We start from the raw sequence: 21,216 nt of genomic DNA on the forward strand, positions 1-21,216 counted from the left end.
TTTTTGTTAAAGAAAAGTTCAATACAAGAATGTTTGTATGTTGTCATTTAGGGCTTTAAAGAAAATTGGAATTGGCTGAGAAAATTTCTAGCGGAGCATCCCTATTTTTGATCTTAAGAGGTTACCAGTAAACACAGTTGCATTGTTGTGCTGCTAATATGGGACATATAATGTCACCTATGTTTAGCTTCAGACAAGTTCTTTCCAGCATCTCATCAAAGCAGGGCTTGAGTTGATAGGATTCATGTCCTGGATGCAGTCTGACTGGCAGTTGAACTGATTAAGCAGCTTTCGGACAGATTATATCCCCTCGTGCTGAAGGGTCTGAAGGGTCTGAACCACAGACTGTTTGTCAGAGCACAGGTAGGAGAAAATACACTAATTAATCACACACAGTGTTGGAATGCATCATCAAATTCACCCCTTAAGTAGAGGCGCTTTCTCATTGATTAAATTTGATCAAGCTCCATGGTATCTAGAACAGTCTTCAAAAAGAAACTCCGAGGCACGTATTCATGTGTTTATTACGAATCCTGGTCCCCAGTCCTCTCTTTACTTGTACTCGATTTAGTACCAACTATAAAAGGTAAATATTCCACTCATTCCTTGGTAAAACATGGCGTCTACATCCACCTAAATGCAACCTGAGCTCAGACAAATCGGTCAGATGGGGTGATTACGCTAGTGGTGGCTAATGTAGCCTTAAACAGAGATTGGGAGTGAGCTGCAGAGGTACAATAAGCTCACCTCTTTCTGACTACACAACACCAGGTTTTTATGCTTCCACAATGGCAATAGCTGTGGCCGGAGGCATTATTCTGTCTCATTTTTGTGAATGTGATATCTCACCTTGATCACCTCCTCAGATAAGGTACAAACTTTAACTAGAACTCATTGGTGAACAGATTACAATTTGGTTGTCAAAAGTTACTGTGGTCTTGTGTCTGTCTCATTAACACAAATCTATCAATGAGCACCTTGAGGGAATTTCTTCAAATTTGGCACAAACTTTGACTCAAAGATAAATGGATTATACTTGATGGTCAAAGGTCAAGGTCACTGTGACCTTGCATCTGTCTTATTCTAATGAACGTGAAATCCTAAGAGAGCCTTTTAGAAACATCCGTTTGGACTCAACAATGAACTAGTTTTGGTGGTTGAAGGTCATTGTGACCTCACATATCACGTTTTTGGCCGTAATGCAAGAATTCATACACTAATTATGACAAAATTTTACACAACTGTCTCATAGGACATATTATATATTATTTGTGGCCATTACTTAACACCATTTCTCAAGACATTTGGTCAGATACTGAATTGGTGACACTAATCTTGTGCTGACTGTATAGATCCTATGTGCTGCTGGGGGAAGACGTGTGTGAAGCATCCATGTTTTCACAGCTATAAAAGTTAACCTATAACTGCAACTTGACTCACTGCAGAAGCATAAAACAGCGAGGTGGTAATTCTGTTTTTTATATTGAAACTTGTAGTCTTCAACTCTGACCAACAATGCCTCAAAAGACATCACTTACAGACATTTATCAAACAATGCCCAGCTCCCTCTGAAGCCACAGAAGTCTGTATTAACATTTTTCAAATATGCATTCACACTCCCCTACGGACATTAATGTCTAAAATCAGGGTTTCCTTTCATTTCTCACTTTGGTCCAAAACACTGTTTTTGGGGCAACATGAAAGGCAAAGACAACATTAAGTTTGATGTTTTTTATGCACACCTAAACCAGTTGATCATTAAGTTACACAAACAAATCCCTAACATACACCAACTCCTTAAATAAACTTAAAAAAAGAAATATCAAACAAGCCCAAATAAACTGAGGTAGAAAAGATCTAGGTTGATGGATGTGGATGAGATACTACTCATTCAGGTTTCACAGATTTGTCTCCAGGTTAACAAGTCTATTCCAACCTGTCCTGTGTCTTCTCTATGCAGCAGGTTTCAGCCACAGCTCCTGCTCCAGGCCCTCAGGAATGTGCAGAGAGGTCGACCAGCCGGAAAGCCTCCATAAACTCATTGATATCGATGCTCCCATCCTTGTTGAAGTCGATGCTCTGGGCCATCTCTGTGATGGCCTTGTCACTGATCTCTGTCTTAAGATGAGTGCTCAGGAGTTTCCAAGTTTGACGAAACTCCTCTAAAGATATCAAACCTAGAGAGAAACAGAGTGGGGAGGATTATGTTGAATACTTCCCAAATCACAAAAATGTGTATTGCGTCGAGAGCAGGGCAATTTGTTGATTTGACTTTGGTTTTCAGAAATACCAACGTAAAGTGACAAGACAAAGACTTCAAACCTTTTCACGCTGATTGCGTTTTTTTAGAAAAGTGTATTTTAAATCCTTCATCTGAAAAAAAAAAACTTATGCAAAGAAACTTTGCACACTGAGTCCAATATGTTTTATTGACATATTAGTTGTGAACAGTCGCAATAGGAGATAAAATTACAAGGCAAATTTCCTCTATTGCTTCTCTCCACTGGAGTTACATCCCTGGCTGCTTTTGATGGATGCAAAAAAAATGAAAACAGAAAATCGAACCTATTGCGAGTTTAAGAGTCAGTGTGCAAATGTGGTTGACACACCATGAGGTCGTATTTATTCTTGGTGCGACAAAAATAAACGGACTCAGTGTGAAAAGGCCTTCAGAGTCTAAAGCCATGCTTGTGTCTGGTTGAGGCTGTGGTGCTTTGAGCTTAAGCTACAGTACGCCACCAGCATGGCTGAAAAGCAGATAAAGCAATGGAGCTATAGTTTGTGGGACCTTGCCGCTGACTGACCTGAGTGATCTGTGTCTATGATGCGGAAGATGGTTTCCAGGTTGGAGTGGTTTTTGTACATAGTCTCCAGGATGCTGTTATCTGAGATCTGGAATGGACGAGGGACATATCAGTCAACATTTGCAGCTCTGTGTGTGTCAGAAACAGGCTGAGAAAGAAAGAAAGAAAGCTGACCTCTAGTTTTGGCTCAGTGATGGAGAGCTCCCTGATCCACTGCTGGTAGTCCACCATGCCACACCGGGTGCTGCTGACGAGCTGAGGGCGCAGCACCCTCCAGGGCAGACCCAGATTGAGTACTCTCTCTGTGGCGCTGGCCCAGTCCTTCAGAGAGATCGTCCCTGAGACACAGACAGAAACATCCCGTAGATTTATTTACATCCTGATGTAATAAGCATTCCTCTATAAGTATAAAAGTGTGAAAATTCATCACTGCTGCTCAGCACCTTTGTTGTTTGGATCAAAATCCTGGAAGGCACTGATAAGATCAGACTTGTGTACGAACAGTTGTCCCCTGAGAGCTCGCAGAGCTGATCTCTCTGTCCACCCGACACTGACAAACAACAGGCAGAGAAAAAACATTTATTTCTAGCTCTTGAGAAAATCACTCAACTGAATGTGCTTAAATGTTTTTGGCACATTCAGTTGATTATTTTTTGAAATTGCTTTCTGTTATCTTAAATTCTGTGCAGCCTTGTGTTTGTACCTTTGTCTCAGGGTGAGCTCTCTGCATGTCCTGCTGGCCTGATACTGAATGAGGTGGGGGACCAGATCGGGGCCCATTCGGATATAGGCTCCTCTGTTGCTGCCCACCTCGTAATAGTTTGACGCTGAAAATATAGTCAGCACCTGGATGCAACAGAAGACGGTTGGTAAATTTTTAATGACTCACCATTGATTACTAAATGCTGTCAGATTAAATGTTTTTCATCTTATGTCATACTTGACAATACCATTTAAGAGCTGAGAAAACTCCACAATCAGTATTTTACCTTAAAGGTCCTGTGTGTAGGATTTAGGGCAGTGATAACCAACTTATGGCTGGTGGGCCAAATCTGGCCCATAATAGTGTGTTAGGTGGCTCCCTTAAGTATTTCCTTATTTACAATAACATAAATCTATAAACAGTGGGATTCTTTGTACAATAAGGTGCCAGACTGTATAAAAACATAAAAACAGCTTGTTCATCAAAAAAAGTGTCAGGGAGGATCCCCTGGACCTTCGATGGAAATCCAGGCTCAGCACCTGGCCTCCTGTCATTTTGCCAAAGTGGCCCCCAAGCAAAGCAAGTTGTCTTTTATTTTGTGGAATATATTGGCAGAAATTAAATATAATATTCACAGCTTTTTTTCTTTAGTGTATAATTGGCTTAACCCTTTGATATCTGAGCAAACTTGCTTGATTTTGAAAACATGGGAAGAGGGTGACAAGCAACTTAATAAGAAATGACCTTAAAAAAAAAGCAAGAACACAGTAAAGAAAAAAAAAAAACTCAAGAAAATTACCTGAAAATGAGACCCCAAAAAAAAAAAAAATCAGAAAAAAAACAAAAAAGAAAATTATCTCAAGAAAGAGCTAAAAAAAAAAAAAAATTAAATGTATAATTTAGAGAAGTCTAAATAAAGTTTTCTGTACATTTTTCCTCTGATTTTGATAATATATAATAATCCACCCCAGCAGATGTTGATCCGGTTTTTCAAAGGTTAATTTATTAATTTTTGTAAACTAAGAGTAAGCTGTTTATATCCACATACAGAGACGGTCCTCCTCTACAGAGTCCGCCATGTTGTTTTTACAGAAGCCCAGAATGGACAACCAAAACAGGACCATTCGTATTTCATGTTTTTGCGTTTTCACATCAGACATCATAGTTCTACACGCTGGGCAAACAGGAGAATTTTCAGATGTCTGCATTATGCAACCTCGCTAGATGCCACTAAATCCTGAGCATCAGATCTATGAACTCCACCTCACGTGTATCGTTGTGCTCACCCTGCGGTTGTGACAGAACTCATAGCCGTCTTGTTTGCACTCGTGGGAGCGGATGAGAAGCTGGAGGTTGTGTCTCCCCAACACTTCCTCAGTGACGTCTGGCCCCCAGTAGCAGCCTCCGCCTCGCACCTCATTGGGAATGCAGCCATTTTGGGGCATGGGGTCACTCCACAGCACGTCCACTATCTGGGTGTGAAATAGTGATCGTAGTGAAAATCTGTACAGTTAACTAACACACCAAATAAAAGTCATGGAATAGGAAAACGTGTTCATTATGGAGCATTATTGCATGCACCTGCTCGACGTTGACCATCTGCCAAAATACTAACAACCACTGGGACCCAACACTCTTCCTGTCACTTACTTGTTTCCACTCTTCCACATCTGTCTCTGTTGTTTCTCCAGAGTCCGGATCGGAGTCAGAGTCAGACATCTTTAGTTCTCTGTATGACTGGTCAAACCCAGCCAGCCTGCGCCTCCTTTTCAGCTCCTCTTCCACTGACCAGTTGAGTTGGCTACTCACGGGTGTGCTGTGGAGCGAGCGGCGTGGAAAGTCGTGCCTGTAAGCCGTGGCCGGCCTCTGGTAAGTCAGAGAACACACTCGACGCCGGCCCTCGGCTGGTCCACCAGGAACCTCGTTCCTGTTGTTCAGTGCCTGAGTCTTACTGCTGCTGACTGCATGATGGGTCACTTTAGGAGGCCTGAGAGCCGACACATACTGTGCACATTCAAAAAGATGAACACACATGACATGATGAATATGACAATAATTCTGGATTTGAAACACCCCAAATACACTCATTTTGCTGACACATACTTTGTGTCTGTCCACTCTGGCTATCGTGTCGAGGTCTGTCGTGTCAGAGATCCCTCCGTGCACAATCAGCACCTTGTTATCAATCACTGTAGCCAGAGGCAGCCAGCTGAAAATCTTCTGGAGAAGCTTTAGGATCTTCTTTCCGTGCACCTGCAGACAAAATCGAGCCAGACTTTCCAACTTGTTTTTAGCTGTGTGTCTATTTATTTGTAACTACCAGGGTTCCCATGGTCATGGAATTCCTGGAAAAGTTATGAAATTAGAAAAACTGTTTTCCAGGCCTAGAAATGGTTTGAAATTAATAGAATCTTTTGGAAAAGTTTTGAATATACTTTGTTTCAGCTAATGTTTACATTGTATTACAAGAAAGAAGTTATATAAAATCCATTGCTGCGCTTTGTGACCGTTGATTGGATCTTTGTTTTTCTGTCCCTCAAAAAGTGGCGTAGCCTTGATGTTTGAAAGTACCTGTATGTGCCGCTCTGTTCAATTGGCATATGCAGCTACTTGGTGGCAGGCATGTCTTACTTGAAAATAAAGATAGCAAACATTAGCAATTTGCGTATCTGCAAATACCCGGGAAGTGTGTGTTCACAGGCCTACCTATTTTAAGCTGCTTAAGTTAAGTCATGGAAGTGGGGTGAAGTAGTTATGGAAAGGTTTTGAAAATTCATTAGTAAAAATGTGTGGGAACATTGAAAACAATTTTTAAAAAAATGAATAAAATCCTTTGTGTACACATATTTTGAAGCTGATTGTGATTAACACATACTTAGCGCTAAAAATTGTAATCTCTTAAGTAAATGTAATTCTCAGACAAATGTAGTAGAGTAAAAAGTGCAAAATTTTCATGAAATAGTGAGAAGGATGCAAGTAGCACCTCAAATATGTACCTCAGTGTTCAGTACACAAGTAAATGTACTTAGTAACATTTCACCACTGAGTAGTGCTACTTCTTAAGTAAAGGATTTGAATATTTCTTCCATCATCGACGTTAAATTTGGTTGAGAGCGCTGTAATATTGAGGTTAAAGGAAAACACACACACACACCTACCCTATATTTTCCCAAAACTTCTTTGGTGAAACCATATCTGAGGAAAGCACACAACAATAATCAGATTAGTGCACACATCAGCTGAATATATCAGAACACTAATAAAGCCATAGACTGCATGAGCATATTGTGACTAACTTATAAAAACATTAGGAACAAGCCGCTAAACTGAAGGAAAGCAGTGCAGAGACGAGCTTACCTCAGGTTGACAATGTGGTCCTCGTGGTTCCCTCTGTTCAGAAGGACATCGTTGGGATAGACCAGCAGGAACCCGAACAGGATGAGTAGGATCTCTAAAGAGTTTTTACCCCGATCCACAAAGTCTCCGTTGAAGACATACGGCTTCTCAGAGGACGGCAAACCATTCTGGACAGATTCAGTGAAAGGTGTCAGTTAACCCTTTTAAACATGAGCGAAGTGGTTTAATAGTTTTATTAATAAAAAAAGGAAAAGGCAAAGACCAACTTGACAAGACATGGCCCAAAAATTAGCAAGAAATTTGTCAAAAGTTACAAGAAAATGACCTGAAAATAAACGCACAGAAAAAACAAACGTAATGTTAACACATTGTTAACCCTTTGAAAGCAGATCAATCTGGCTTGATTTCTGTCAAAAACATGGGAAGAAGGCAATGAGCAACCAAAGAGGGAAATACCCTAAAAAATAGCAAGAAATTAGAAAAAAACAACAACAAACAAACAAAAAAACCCAAGAAAATAACCTGAAATTTAAATTAAAAAATTGAAGGAAAAAAGTAAAAAAGAAAAACAAGCAAACAACCCGATCAAGGTGTTTAAAAATTAGAATAATTCTTTTACATAACTTTAAATTCCTAATGATAATGAAGAAAATTGTGTTTCCCTAATCCCTTTTACATCTTTTACAAGTATTGAAATTCAGAAGAATTTTCAATACTTGTTTTCGAAAGAAGTCAAATATGCGCCGGTTTCAAAGGGTTATATAGCTGGTAAAAGGTGTCTAAACGCAGCAAAAGAACACTGATGTCAATCTGGGTGAATGAACAACCCTTTCTAACAATATGATGACTTGCATGTTGTGAATACCTTATAGAATATCAGCAGCAGATCTTCAAGCTGCCCATGTAAATCTCCTGTGAATGGATAAATAATGAGTTAATATTTGTGATGGCGTGAGTGCATGCTGAACGTATTAATAAAAAGTGTCCAGGGAAGCGCCTGCTGTTGCTTACCGCATATGGTAATGTGTTTGGCGTGGCCTGCGGAGATTTGATTGATATTTGGGAGAATTCTCAGAAGCCTCCACGTTTCTCCAAGAAGCTGCAGAACATATCGAGCATGAAGCTGCTACTGGGAAAAAGACAATTATAAATTAACCGAGCGCTGAGGAAAAGAACATTAAGATACTCGTGTGTCGGCCATGAGTGTGTGTTCTGTGCGTACCTGTTTGTGCTTGAAGGCCTCCACCAGCTTCGACACCCCACAGAAGGTCATGGGGAAGGTCAGATGGGGGCCGGTGTAGCTGTCGGGGACCTCAACGCTCTTGTAGCAAAAATATCTCTCCCAGTCTGCGTCATGACAAATTTCATTCTTACGAAAGATGTGGGATATTAGGTTTCCTGTACGTTGAAAACAGAGATGGAAAAAAGGAAGTGGATCAGTGTCACATTAGCAGAGAGGAGAGCGGGTGAGCTCAGATTATCTCTCTGTCAGTAATCTAATGAAAACCTACAAGTCAGTGAGTCACTCTTACTTTCACTGCTGGCTGGGGTGAAGTGGTCCATCAAGAAGCCAAAAAAATTGTAGAGCTGCAGGAAGGAAAAGGAGAATTTTAAAAATGAAGATTAATTTGCAGTTTCTGAGAAGAGACGGATGAACAAGAGTAAGAATATACAGCCATGCTAGCAGCTCTCTGCTTTGAGCTTAATGCTGATGTCATTGTATGTGCTCACGATGACGATGCAATCATGTTGATGTTTAGTAGGTATGTTCATCATGTCGACCATCTCATTTTAACCCTTTGAAACGTGGTTCGATATTAGTTTTCTTGTGCTGCATTTTTACAAGTGTGTAACCCTCTAACACCTGGCAAATTGGTTTGATTTCTTTCAAACACATGGGGGGAAAAGGCAATGAAGAAATTAGTATAAGGTGACAAGATAAATTTTTAAAAAAATAAATAAATAAATATATGTGACAACTGTCCAGAAAACTATATTCACAATTATCGTAATAATATATTTGAATTATGTACAGAAAAATTTATAAATTTAATTTTTTTTTCAGTTTTCAGCTTTTTTGGGTCATTTTATTGTTTGCTTTCTCTCTCTTTCTCTCTGTTGCTATTAATTTAATAGATGTTGCGATATTTCAAGAGACTGAAAATGCTTTTTTTGGGTCACTGTTGAGAGGGCACACTAAGATGTAATTGATTCATTAATTTCATGCAAATATTTTGACTAAAGTCTTCAAAACTGTCGGAGCTCACCTTGATCTGGTCTTGCTCTCCTGCATATTCAATAGACTGGAAGATGTTCCAAGTGCACCTGCGTCTCACCTCCAACCGAGCAACATACTGACGGTACCAGCGCTGGATTAACAGAGCTGCCCTGATTGCTGAAGATCGGGAGAGAAGAAGAAAGCACTTGGTCATGGTAAGGTAATCTTCCTCTTCCACCAGTAATGCATTCACTCACTCTGTCAGATCCAGACTGGAAGACTTACCAGTGGCAGCTTCACAGTGTGTATAAAAAATGAGCAGAGATTGCCAAAATTAGCAAACTGTTGTTTGAGACTTTTTTAACAGATACTTGTACCAATGAAATAAAACACATTTACCTGGAACTGAGATGGACACTGAAAATGAAGAATAACATTGACATGAAGTTATTGCAATAAATAGGAACATTGCTTTGAAAATGCTCGACTATCCACTAGAATGATTGTGATAAATGCTGTACCTCTTTCACATTTCTTCAGCTGCTTTTGAGATTTTCCCATTCCACATCCCATGACCCTCTGCTGTATTCACTGTCAAAGACAAAGATACTTCCATGTGTCAGATATCTGACCTTGTATTTTGCAGCCTGGGAATTATGCGGTAATAGATCTCCATGTACAGTATAACACATTTTTCTATTATATTTGCTATTTCATTACATGCTTTTAGATTAGAAAAAGAACTTGGTAACACTCTATGAAGACCACATCTATAATGCAATATGAAGAAATTCATAATGCGTTATAATGCATTCATAATGCTTTATGAATACACTTGTAAACAGATATAGTGCTTATTGATGCAGTATATCAATAGGCATAAAACATAATAGATATGACTTACAATGATTTATAAGCGGCAAGGGTCTTATGGATGCCCTTGACTTGTTATAAACTAGAGGTTGAATGCTGTGGCCTATAATGCATTATAAATATCTATACTCACTTATTCACACATCAATAATTAACTGTAGTAAGTACTCTTAGTGTGCTATAACAGTCCATACTGTATTTAAGTTATCATTGTATGTGTTAAGTAATGTGAGGTACATAATGATGCATTTATAATAATTTATGCTTCATCATAATGTTTCATTGCCAGTGTTAAGTAAAGTAATCATTATGACGTGGCATATGTTATTATAAATGCATGGAAGCCTCAGTAAGCATTATGTGTGTTGATGATTGTATTCATAAGGCATCATGAATGCTTTATAATTCACTGTGAGTGTCATCATAATGCATGATAGATGCGGTCTTCATAGAAAGGTAAAACATTTTTATAATAAATCAACAATATCTGGAAGAAAATGAAATAATCTGGAGAAATAGTTCCCAGTGTTTATAATTACTGGATGTTTTGCCATGTAATTCAATAGAATACACAATTTTGCATTGGATTTTAATGTCTGAATTTCCTAATTATTGTTGTAAAACAAAACAACAACAAATTAAAAATAAATCACTGGATCGGTCCCAAATCTACCTTACCTGGTCACTTTACCTTTCTTTCATCACCTTCCCTCAGTTCTTCTGCATCTGCAGGGAAGAAACTCTGTCATTTTTTTTTTCAACAAACTCTTCAGCCACACTGGTGCAGTGTGAAATAATAAAATCAGGAAAAGAAGGGTTATCACGTAGACATTTCCATTTCCCAGGTGCAGCAGCACAGGTCCAAGTGGCTGTAATGTTGTAATGGATGTCCCCTCTCTACAGCTACTCAGTCTCAGTCAACACAAACACACACCAGCTAAAAGGCTTGTGAATATCAGGGCCAAGTGTCTTGGAGAGGCTCCTTGATCACTTAAACAAAACAAGATGAAAGTAGATTAGGATTAAACCTTACTACGGCTGGCATCTACGCTGAATAAACGGATGAGGGCTCTGATAAAAGGGCAGCATCTGCTTTGAAAGGAGGTTGTGTTGGCCTGGGCTCAAGACACTCATGTGTCTCGTTTGATATCAATAATAATAATATTAAATCCATTAACAGTGAATTGACTGCAAAGAAATATGTATATATATATATATCTTGATATATATGTATATCCTTCAAATAAAAACCTTTAAATCTGCAGCTTAAAACAAAGTCACAACAATAAATACAGACAGACAAATACAACTATCACACAATACAAAGAGTGAGCACTATCTCAAGTTAAAATGCAAAAGTGCAATCATCAAATTTCAGTTATCATTGGAGTAACAGTCACATTGACCAATAGTGCTATTTTCTCGATATAATAATACACTAGATCCTCTTCTTAAGTAAAAATACCAACACCGCTATGAAAGTAATCTCATTAGCAGGACTTTACTGTTGTAGCGGGTTGAAGTCAAGTTCCAACCTCAAAAGTATTAAAAAAAAAAAACATTAAATAATAAAAAGATTATTTTCATATTTTTTGATGGAGTATGCATCAGTGGTGAGTGCTGCATTTGTCCTGTAGTGATATAAGTAATTCCAACTCCAACAATCAAAATAGTTGTCAGTAGTTGTGTTTTGTCAGTCAACTTTTGTAATTATAATGATTTTTATATAATCTTAATAAATAATAATAATTTTTTCTAACCAAATATAATATTGTGTAAGCTCATAATGTGTTTTTGAAGCAAAAATCTTAATTTATAAAGTAGCTTGTGACTATAAGTGTGGGATTAATGTAGTTAAGTAAAAAGTACAATATTTCCCCCTGAAATATAAAACTAAACAGAGTATAAGTAAATCTCTGCAGGACAAAATTACTGAAGTTTAGTATAAGTACTTCAAATTTGTACTTGAGTATATGTACTCACTTACAATCCCACAACTGATAATAGATAGATAGATAGGTAGGTAGGTAGGTAAAGAAATACACCACTTACTATGAATTATATTATATATATATATATATATATAAATATAATTATAATTATTATATTATATAAAATTATATAATATTAATGAAACAACAGCAGGTACAAATGTGAAAATGATGAGATTACATAAACCATACTTACACCAAAGGTGTTGTAAAAATGAGTTTACTATGGATTGTATAACATTGTTACAGTTTGTGTTCTTTCTGTCTGCAGTAATCTTGTTTTAGACTTTTTGTGCAGACATTTTGAAATCATTTCTCTATAGTAATATTCCCACAGGTGAAAGTCTGTTAGTGTAGCTTCTCTATCTTGCTTCATGAAATCCTGTAACTTTTTTGATAACGTCTGTTGAAACACGTGTCCAGATTGTCCTCTGTGTTGTCTGTTTGAAGAACATCTGGATCTTGCCTCTTTGACAGTCTTTCATCTGTTCATAAAGCCTCTTTGTGATCGCAGCCAGGAGCAGCTGTCAGTGGTGTGACTCCCAGCGAGTACTACCAGAGGGAAGTGGTGGGAGACGTCTGATACTCAAGGACTCTGCTCATTCATGCGTAGTTATCGGAGATCAAAAGCTACTGTGTCCCGAAGTGACCTCAGGTATATGTGTGTGTGTGTGTGTGTGTGTGTGTGTGTGTGTGTGTGCGTCTGTGTTAGGATGCTGCTGACAGTGTATGTATATATATATATATTTGTCAACAATTTAAATGAAAATACCACATTTATCCAATTACTTTATAGGCTATACAAACAGAATTAGTGTGAATAAAGATAAAAGAGAAAAAAATAGAAACAAAACAGTAAAATGAATAAGAAGACATACATAAAATTTAAGAAAAAGTAAAGGTGTTGGGTTGAAAGGTTATTCATGTACTCTACATGTACTGGAGATACACTTGCAAATACGCATACACCTGCTTGTAAATAAACTCATACACACCTATACATATGTAGAGAGAACCTCAGTAATGAGTCCTAAAACCCAGATATCCGTTGCCTATAGAGCTGGTTTGGCCATTCTAGGCTACTGTAGAAACAACATAGCAGCCTTGGTCCGTATGTAGATATAAATGGCTCATTCTAAGGTAACGAAAACACAATTATTATATTTAGTGATTATAAACTAAAGAAAACAGTGATAAATATTACGTATGTTGCTCTCTGCACACTGGACCTTTAATATCCAATTTTAAAGTTGGACCCTGACTATGTGCATGTGCACTATTGAATTCTGCTGAGTTATGGTTTGTCGTCTCTGAAATTTTTCTAGCACTGAGAAGTTGAGACCTGACCGTCATTTAAGATCTGAGATCTTCACAGTGTTGTTGAGACCTGCAGAACATCTTATGTAAGATTATAGTACATATTTGTGTTATGATGCCCAGTTTGGGATGTTACCAAGGACACAGTGCAATGGGGTGACAAATGATTTGATAGTGATGCAAGACATATTCAGATCATTTAGTTAAGTAAAAGTAGCAAAACTACACTCTGCAAAAGTTCTGTTATAAGCAAAACTCAAACAGACATACATGAGAACACCTGGCAAAATACTCAAAACGCTATCTGAGGTGGTTTTGCTACCATGTAACACACACACACACACAAACATACACATTACCAGCTGTTGCAACATTGATGTGGCTGCAATTAATTATTTTATGTGTTAAATTTCAATTTTGATTTTTTATTCATGCACAATTTAAAAATGCACAAAAAAATAACACAGTATATAGTGAAAAAACAACAAGTGGGCATATTTTAAGCCCCCACCCCAAAAGAGGTTTAAATTTCCAAGTTATAAGAAACAGATGTGCAAACATATAGCGGAGGAACATAAGCTTCACTTTTGATTAATCCAGTCATGTTTTATTAGCTGCAAAAGAAAACATTGCCAAGTCTTGTATCAGCTTGTACCAAGAATTCCTGTGGCTGTTGATGAATTATGATTTGATATCCTCTGCAGCAGATAAACTGTGTATTTTGGGATACATGGGAAAGATTGCTGTGACCCTGAGGAGAGGAGAGGGCACCTGAGGACTTGAAGTTACCATTCCTTGCATGCCTTTGACCCTCGCTGGCAAACGCAACAGCTAACGCTGCCAACACTGCCAGGCTTATTTGCTGCGGGCTCTCAGATATCGGCGTTACCTACAGTACTCGATATTGCTTTGTGATACATTTCTTTCCCTCCGGATCCTGTCCTTGGATGATAACTGCAGGGGACTAATGTTGTTATCATGTTTATTAGGCAGTTATTTCTGATTTTAATGGCTAAAAAATAGGAGTCAGATTAGAAACTGATGACAGCCCATATGCAAAGGTAAATGGAAAGCTTTCTCTTTACAAACTGCTGTGCATCCAAATATTCTTCAATAAAGTGCCAAAAAATAGTAAATTGGAAAGGGTGAATTCTCCCACTGACCAACAGATGTCATTTAAACACCATCTACAAGCTTTAGTCCTCTTATAGATAAGGATTTATCTGCTACACATAGCCCAGATTTAGACCATATTTTAAAGTAATCATTAAATATATTTTTTAAAAAAACTTTAAAAACCTGTACAAGTACTGCATACCCCCTACATTTGCATCATTATTTTTTGCCATATACACAGACTCTACTAAACTTTAGGTTTTCAACCTTAAATAACTAAAATCGAAATGTTTAAAGACAAATAAATCTAAATTTCTGAAGACAAATAGATGCATGATAGACATTTGTTCAATCTTTTTTTCAACTTTAAATGTCTCAGTGGGCTTAACCAGGTTAATGCTTAAAAATTGAAATATAAATTCTGTTTAATTTCCTGCAGGTCTGTATCTCAGATTTGTATTATTTATACATGCTGAGCAGCAGTAAGGAACTTTGACTTCATTTCAAAGCCTTCCAGTCATTTTATAATGGCTGGAAAAGAAAGTATTGCCAAGTCTCGTATCAACTTGTACCAAGAGCCCTGTGGCACTGTTGATGAATTATGGTTTGATATCCATGGCTACATGGGAAAGTTTGCGGTGACCCTTAGGAGAGGAGAGGGCACCGTTAGTGCAGAGGATAAAAAAATTGGCCAGCAGATAGACACAATAACAGGACAGAGCAGGCTTTTCTATTGTCTGACTAAATCACTAAAAACATAGCATAGCTGCAGCTCACACACACACACACACACACACACACACACACACACACAAAACCTCTCAAAAACCTGTCATTAGTCCAACAATGCCTCCCTACATAAGTCAGTTTATGAGTTATGACAGGAGACGTGGCAAAAAATGGTGGTGTGTATCTGTGTGTTTCTATTTATTGGTGTGTCATTTAGCTCATGGCTTATCTTTCCAAAAAATCCATTCAAAAGTATGCTCCTCTTTCGTCATAGGCCACTCGCAGACAAAATCATCAGACTTTCATTTAAAGATGGAGGTGTGTGGTTGTTTTTCACCGACAGTTAATACCCAGTGATGGCAGCCTGGGCATTCAGGATCACGACAGGTTGTTTTGGTGCAATTTTGAGGCGTCATTTCTCCTGAGTCTCAGCTGAATCAGGCAACCAGATGCCGCCTGACTTGTATCTTCAGCATGCCAAGTTTGGGCCAGTGCTGGGTCAGACAATGTTTGATAAAAGCCCACTGACTGAAATGTCGGCAGCCAGAATTGGGACGTATTTTTTGGAAGAAAAAAGAAAGTACTCAGCCAGGCTGGGCAACCGTATGTGGCCCGACTTGTGTCTTCCAGTGTGCCAAGTGTGGGCCAATGCTGGGCCAGGCCGTCTTTTATAACAGCCCAGTGATGGCAGTGTTGTGGGTCAAAACCAGGCCAGTGTATTTGGCTCTATTATGGGGCATCGTTTTTCCTGAGTTTCAGCCAAGTAAGGCAACCGGATGCAGCCCAAGTTATTTCTTCCAGACTGCCAAGTTGACGCAGATGCCGGGCCATGTCATTTTTAATAACAGCCCAGTGACTGCAATGTCGGATGCCGGAATTGGGCCAGTTTGTTGATTCAGGTAACCAGATCGTCCCAACTTATTTCGGGCTGATGCTGGCCCAGGTCATTTTTGATCACAGCCCAGTAATGGCAGTGTCGGCAGTCAGTACTGGAACAGTTTATTTGGCCCAATTCTGGGACGTCAATAATCCCAAATCTAAACTGAGTCAGGCAATCAGATGCAGCCCAACTTTGGGCCAGTGCTGGGCCAGGTCATTTTTGATAACAGCCCAGTAATGGTAGTGTCGACAGCTGGTACTGGGCCAGTTAATTCGATCCGATTCTGGGGCATCATTCATCCGGACTCTCAGCCGACTCAGGGCAATCAGATGCAGCCTGACTTATTTCTTCCAGCATGCTGAGTTCAGGCTGATGCGGGGCCAGGTTATTTTGGCTACCTGGGTATTACTGTGTTAAGAGTTATAGTAATATTTTCCCAAAATGCACTGAAAAAAATGACATTAGCATGCTGCACACAGACAACAGAAATAATTTACATTGTTGACTTTTACAGAGGCAAGTGTCTTATGATTCATCTATTAAGTCTTGTCTTGTCTGTCCTGCTTTTCACCAGATGTGAAACTAATCACAGCTAGAAACTGAAACAATGCATGTCGTAATGTGGAACAGTATATACCTTTTCCCTTTTTTCGGCCTCCCTCCCCCATCTCATTCCTATCTGTTTGTCTCTCTTCCTCTCTCTCCTGGATCATCCTCCTTGCACTCTTTCACACACAACAGAGGACATGACAACAATGTAAAGTATCTCAAGGCCAACCTGGGGTACAAGAAGATAAAAACCCAGTTTCCCAGGCCCTGGAAAACAATACCTAGCGCAGCATCACTGTCTGGTCACTCCTATCTCCTCCTCGAACCAGACGCACAGAACCAACCAACCAACCACAGCCTTTAGACCACTGATATCCTGACTCCGAAAGCAGTTGATCTCTAGATCGACCGTTCGGCTCAAGCACCATGTCCTTTGCACTCCTTGTCATGATGATGCTTCTGGGCTCTTCAATGGTGATTGCATTTGTCTTGCAGCCATCCAAGGAGGAACCTGCAGCCTCTCCGGTTTACCATCACAGGTCAGTATCTAACTTGTCCATCCAACTTTTTGTGTTAACTTATATTGGTGTCCTTTTGCTAGTTGCGCCAGTTCTCTGCAGGGAACATTTCAAACTATTCTCCTCAAACTTGTCCAAAGAATTATGAAACATGTTGTGAGGCCACAGAGGGTAAAATTAGACTAGACAGTCCTCCGGACTTGCCCATCAGATGGCATATCACGAAATGTTTGCGTGCTGAGGCCTTTTCAAATGGGTGATAGATTCTGGGTCGCTTCGACCGTTTACTTTTATTGTTGTGCAGACATGTGACACACTGTTCTGTTTAAACTTCAGCAGTGTAATCAATCCTTCAACGCAAGAGTTCTCCCAGTTTAGCCAAACATCTGGAAAGTGCTTTTAGAGTTCATCGAAAGAGCGTGTGTGTGTGTATCTGGCATGTGCAGCCACCAACTAATGCACTTTATAATGCACAAAAATAACATGCATTTTTGTGAAATGTCCAGTATTTCCTCTGTTTGTTTTTTTATCTTTGTTAATTATTGTGCACCATTTAAATAACATGAGTGATATGTGATCTTCAGGTGTCAGGGCAGGTCATTGCAGTCCATCAGGAAAGGTCTTCTCGGGGCTCTCAACCTGCAGACTGAGCCCCAGCTGCCTGCTGGTGGGCTGGACGGAGTCAGAGAGCAATGGAGGCACACTTTCAGCACCCTTGCTCATAGAGCCAAGGACACTGCAGGTAACTGGAGCCCAAAATTCCAATAAACTACTGCAGATCCCAACATTTTTCCAGCCTGAGTTTATCGTCAGTGGCCTTCTTAAAGTTGCACCCAGCCTAAAGTGTCTTTTTTTTTTATGTCCTTCCAGTTCCAGCAGTGTCTGTGTCACCTGATGCTGGAAACGGAACAAACCTGAAGTGCTGCTCCATGGCCTCTGAGATCTTTATGAAAGGTACGCAACAATGTGTGTGCATGTTGGTTAGTGTGTGTATACAAATCAACATGAAGAAATGTAGTAATACATGCGTGCATGTTGTATCCATCCTATGTTTTCCAGATCTAGGATGGGACAGCTGGGTGATCCACCCTGCCAGCCTTACCATTGTTCAGTGTGCACTCTGCAACCCCGAACTGAACACTGTGCAGTGTCCATCATCCCACACCAACATCCAAGATGCTGACTCACAGGTATAATCTTCAAAGACATTTGAGTTGTGAAATGAGTGCTTGCAAACCAGCATTTACAATTTTGATGATGTAGTACTTTTCCTCCCAAAATGCAACTAATTCCTATATGGGAAAATCCCCATGAAGAAATGATGCAGTGAAACAGACTTCTACCTCGAATATAATAGAAGTACAAAGTTGCATAAAATAGTAATACTCAATCACACATATTACTCTCTTACAACTTATTTACATTCCATTGCGGTGCCAAAGTTTTAGTGTCTTGGAGCTACGAGCAGCACAGAGTGTCCTTTGATGTAATCTGGAGGTGAAACAACTGCCAATAGATAAGCTGATTTTTACCCTCTGCCAACACAAATGTACCAAATACAAGCTGAGGCACTCCCCAATGTTGGTCGATCAGAAATGAGTGCAGTTTGGCAGCAGATGTGGACACAGGCAGTGGCATAACATCTTATTGTAATCTTATATACGCTTTTTTTTAAAAATATTCCTGCAACTTTTAAAAACAATATTTTGAAAGGCAGCATTGGTAATTGTGTTTTTACTTTCCACAATAGCATGCAACAAATGTTTGCATTTCCTTTTTTGCTGTCTGTATACATTTCTACATTTCTGTGTTCCTCTCCAGGTGTCCTGTTGCCAGCCCACCTCCCAGGAAATGGTGCCTGTTCTCTATGTGGATGAATTCGCTACCCTTGTCATGTCCTCCGTGCAGCTTATCCGCAGCTGCGGCTGTGGGCCTGACACCTTCCAGCAGCCCGGCACAGAGTAAAGTTTGTTTTACGGTCCTGAGTATGTGAGCCACCTGGCACATGCACACAAACGCATAAAACACAGAAAAGCTGGATAAAACTTTATATGCAGGCCTATCTTCTCTCACAATACTTATCTTCGATCCTCACAGTGTGTATTCAACACTGAGCATGGGAACCAAAGCAAAGTCTCTCCAAAAACTAAAATTTGTTTGTCCTTTCTAACCAAAATGTGCCAGCACAGATCTACTGAGGACGCCAAACACAAAACTGATCATGAGTTCTAGATAAATCCCCTCATCCGTTTTACCACTGAAGTAATAACTGACCTGAAATTAGAATCTACATTTGCATACTATTGTGTGTAAATAGCAGCAACCAAAATTAAACTTGGATAGATAATACTGGAACATAACAAATCAATTTTAATCCAAGTATTGGTGTTGCACCAAGGGCTGGAAGTAAAGTGCAGCTGACACTCTAATAAAGGGGGTCAGTTGATCTTTAAATAAGTCTCATGAGTACGTAGCTCTATTTAAAGCTACTAACTGTTACTTAGTGTTCCCTCCAAAAAATGTGAGACAGGGCAGAGCCAAATCCTCACACAGGCCAGTTGTCTCCTCACTGATCTGTGAAATGACTGTTTTCTGTTTTGGGCAAGAAGAAAACATGGTCAAATGAAAAAAATGAAAAACAATTGTTTTGTTTAATATACTTAAAAATTAAATCTAATAATTAGAAATGAAGTATATGATTGCCGTGTTGAGGGTCAAAAGTTTTTGGCCGGACGAGCAGTAGAAGAAGATTGTGTTCACCAGCTCAGCTCCCTGCACCTGAAACTTAGTATCAAGTGTTAACATCAATCTGTGCTGTACTCTTCCAAGAATGTCCATTGGCCGTGCTCCATTTTCATGTTTCAACAGGTAGAAAAGATAACAATGTTGCCCTGAAACGCACCAAAGTTGTAACTTTAATGAACAAATCTGGATTGTATCTAAATTACAATGAGGTGTAAATCTAAAAAATTCATAGTACTTTCTCAAGAAAATGTTTGTGCTCTGATGCGATGTGTTACTTTGGCCACTAATTTAATTGAATTAAAGCTCAAAGCCTGGCATATAATATAATCCTAATTAAATCATGTCTAAATTGTGATTTTAAACAAAAAATGGCCAGTTGATTGTTTCATTTTAATATTAATATCATTACTTTTTATATTAGGTTAAGAGCATTTCGTTGTCTGTTCTTTTTTTTAATAACCTTCAGGTTTTTGTTTGATTTACATAATGTGTGCTTTTATCTACATTTATTTACATTTTTTAATAGCCGAGTCCTTAATTATATCCTCATATCATGAGCACTTCTCATGATTAGTAAAAGTTCTCAGTGTGTCATTTTGTTGTATGCTTCCACTGACTTTACAAAGTTACCTCACCATTCACTTTTTCAAGCAATTATTTCGTAAAAGTATACTTATTATTGACTTATTACCTCAAGTCAATAAACACATTCAGCTCTGTCGAAACATGTTTTGTCTTGCTGATAATACAGCTGTGATGTCTAAATCATTTGTACCAATTTCTTGATTTTTTTCCTCACAATTATTGAATAAAGATGTTTGAAATCAACAGTTTGGTTTTTTTTGCCCTGACAACAGTTTTCCCTGGCAACCTTTATTATAGACTAGATGATTCTTGAACTTTGATTTGTTAAATCTGTCCCTCATGCCAACCTGTCGTGCCTGTCAGACACTTACATGTTTAGAGGGAGGAAAACAGTAGAGGGAGAAATGTTGGCACTGCTCTCCAGGAAATCAGACGCTGGTTAGGGGAAGAGCAACAAGTTGCGCACTTCTTTTTCATCGTTTTCAGCTGCTGTGCATGCATTTGTACTCTGGACTTTTGTAAGTCTTTTCTCGGCTGCAGTGGAGTCTCAACTTACTGTCAAGTTGTGCAAGCAAGATATTGATCCTGGAGTGCAGCAAAACAATTACTCTGCAAAGAGGACAGCGAGATCTGGGCCAGCAGCTCAATATTGCCAGCAATTTGATGCTTTATTGATACTGGACAGAATGTCAAGATATTTCACTGTGTGGGTGTTTTTTCGCACACTGTCCCCGCTTCTGCTGGCTGTAGGGGCATTTGAGTGTTCAGAGAAGGAATCGTTGCTGCAGCCGGTCCCCGGTCATGTGTCAGCGACACATCTAACAGACTGTT

General features: G+C 39.1%; 2 protein-coding genes across 3 annotated transcripts; one reads left to right on the forward strand and one right to left on the reverse strand.

The window, feature by feature from the left end:
* Positions 1–1,372: 1,372 nt before the first annotated feature.
* Positions 1,373–9,296, reverse strand: LOC121960074 (serine/threonine-protein phosphatase with EF-hands 2-like). Its single transcript, XM_042509673.1, has 14 exons — positions 9,132–9,296; positions 8,397–8,451; positions 8,087–8,262; positions 7,876–7,990; positions 7,730–7,776; positions 6,865–7,031; positions 6,666–6,702; positions 5,158–5,760; positions 4,794–4,979; positions 3,508–3,650; positions 3,248–3,354; positions 2,979–3,142; positions 2,805–2,892; positions 1,373–2,177 (listed from the first exon to the last, which is right to left on the reverse strand). The coding sequence occupies exons 1-14, from the start codon at positions 9,294–9,296 to the stop codon at positions 1,993–1,995; spliced, it is 2,238 nt and encodes a 745-aa protein (XP_042365607.1). The 3' UTR covers positions 1,373–1,992.
* Positions 9,297–12,478: 3,182 nt separating this feature from the next.
* On the forward strand, positions 12,479–20,565 carry gsdf (gonadal somatic cell derived factor). Of its 2 annotated transcripts, XM_042509309.1 has the most exons (6): positions 12,479–12,601; positions 16,730–17,076; positions 17,640–17,797; positions 17,926–18,009; positions 18,115–18,245; positions 18,877–20,565. In XM_042509309.1, the coding sequence occupies exons 2-6, from the start codon at positions 16,964–16,966 to the stop codon at positions 19,018–19,020; spliced, it is 630 nt and encodes a 209-aa protein (XP_042365243.1). In that variant the 5' UTR covers positions 12,479–12,601; positions 16,730–16,963; the 3' UTR covers positions 19,021–20,565. The 2 variants fall into 2 exon arrangements, with proteins under 2 accessions (XP_042365243.1, XP_042365244.1); XM_042509310.1 differs by lacking the exon at positions 12,479–12,601 and having other exon boundaries at positions 16,461–17,076.
* Positions 20,566–21,216: the final 651 nt, after the last annotated feature.

The sequence above is a fragment of the Plectropomus leopardus genome, chromosome 20, assembly GCF_008729295.1.
Source record: "Plectropomus leopardus isolate mb chromosome 20, YSFRI_Pleo_2.0, whole genome shotgun sequence".
Taxonomy (NCBI): domain Eukaryota; kingdom Metazoa; phylum Chordata; class Actinopteri; order Perciformes; family Serranidae; genus Plectropomus; species Plectropomus leopardus.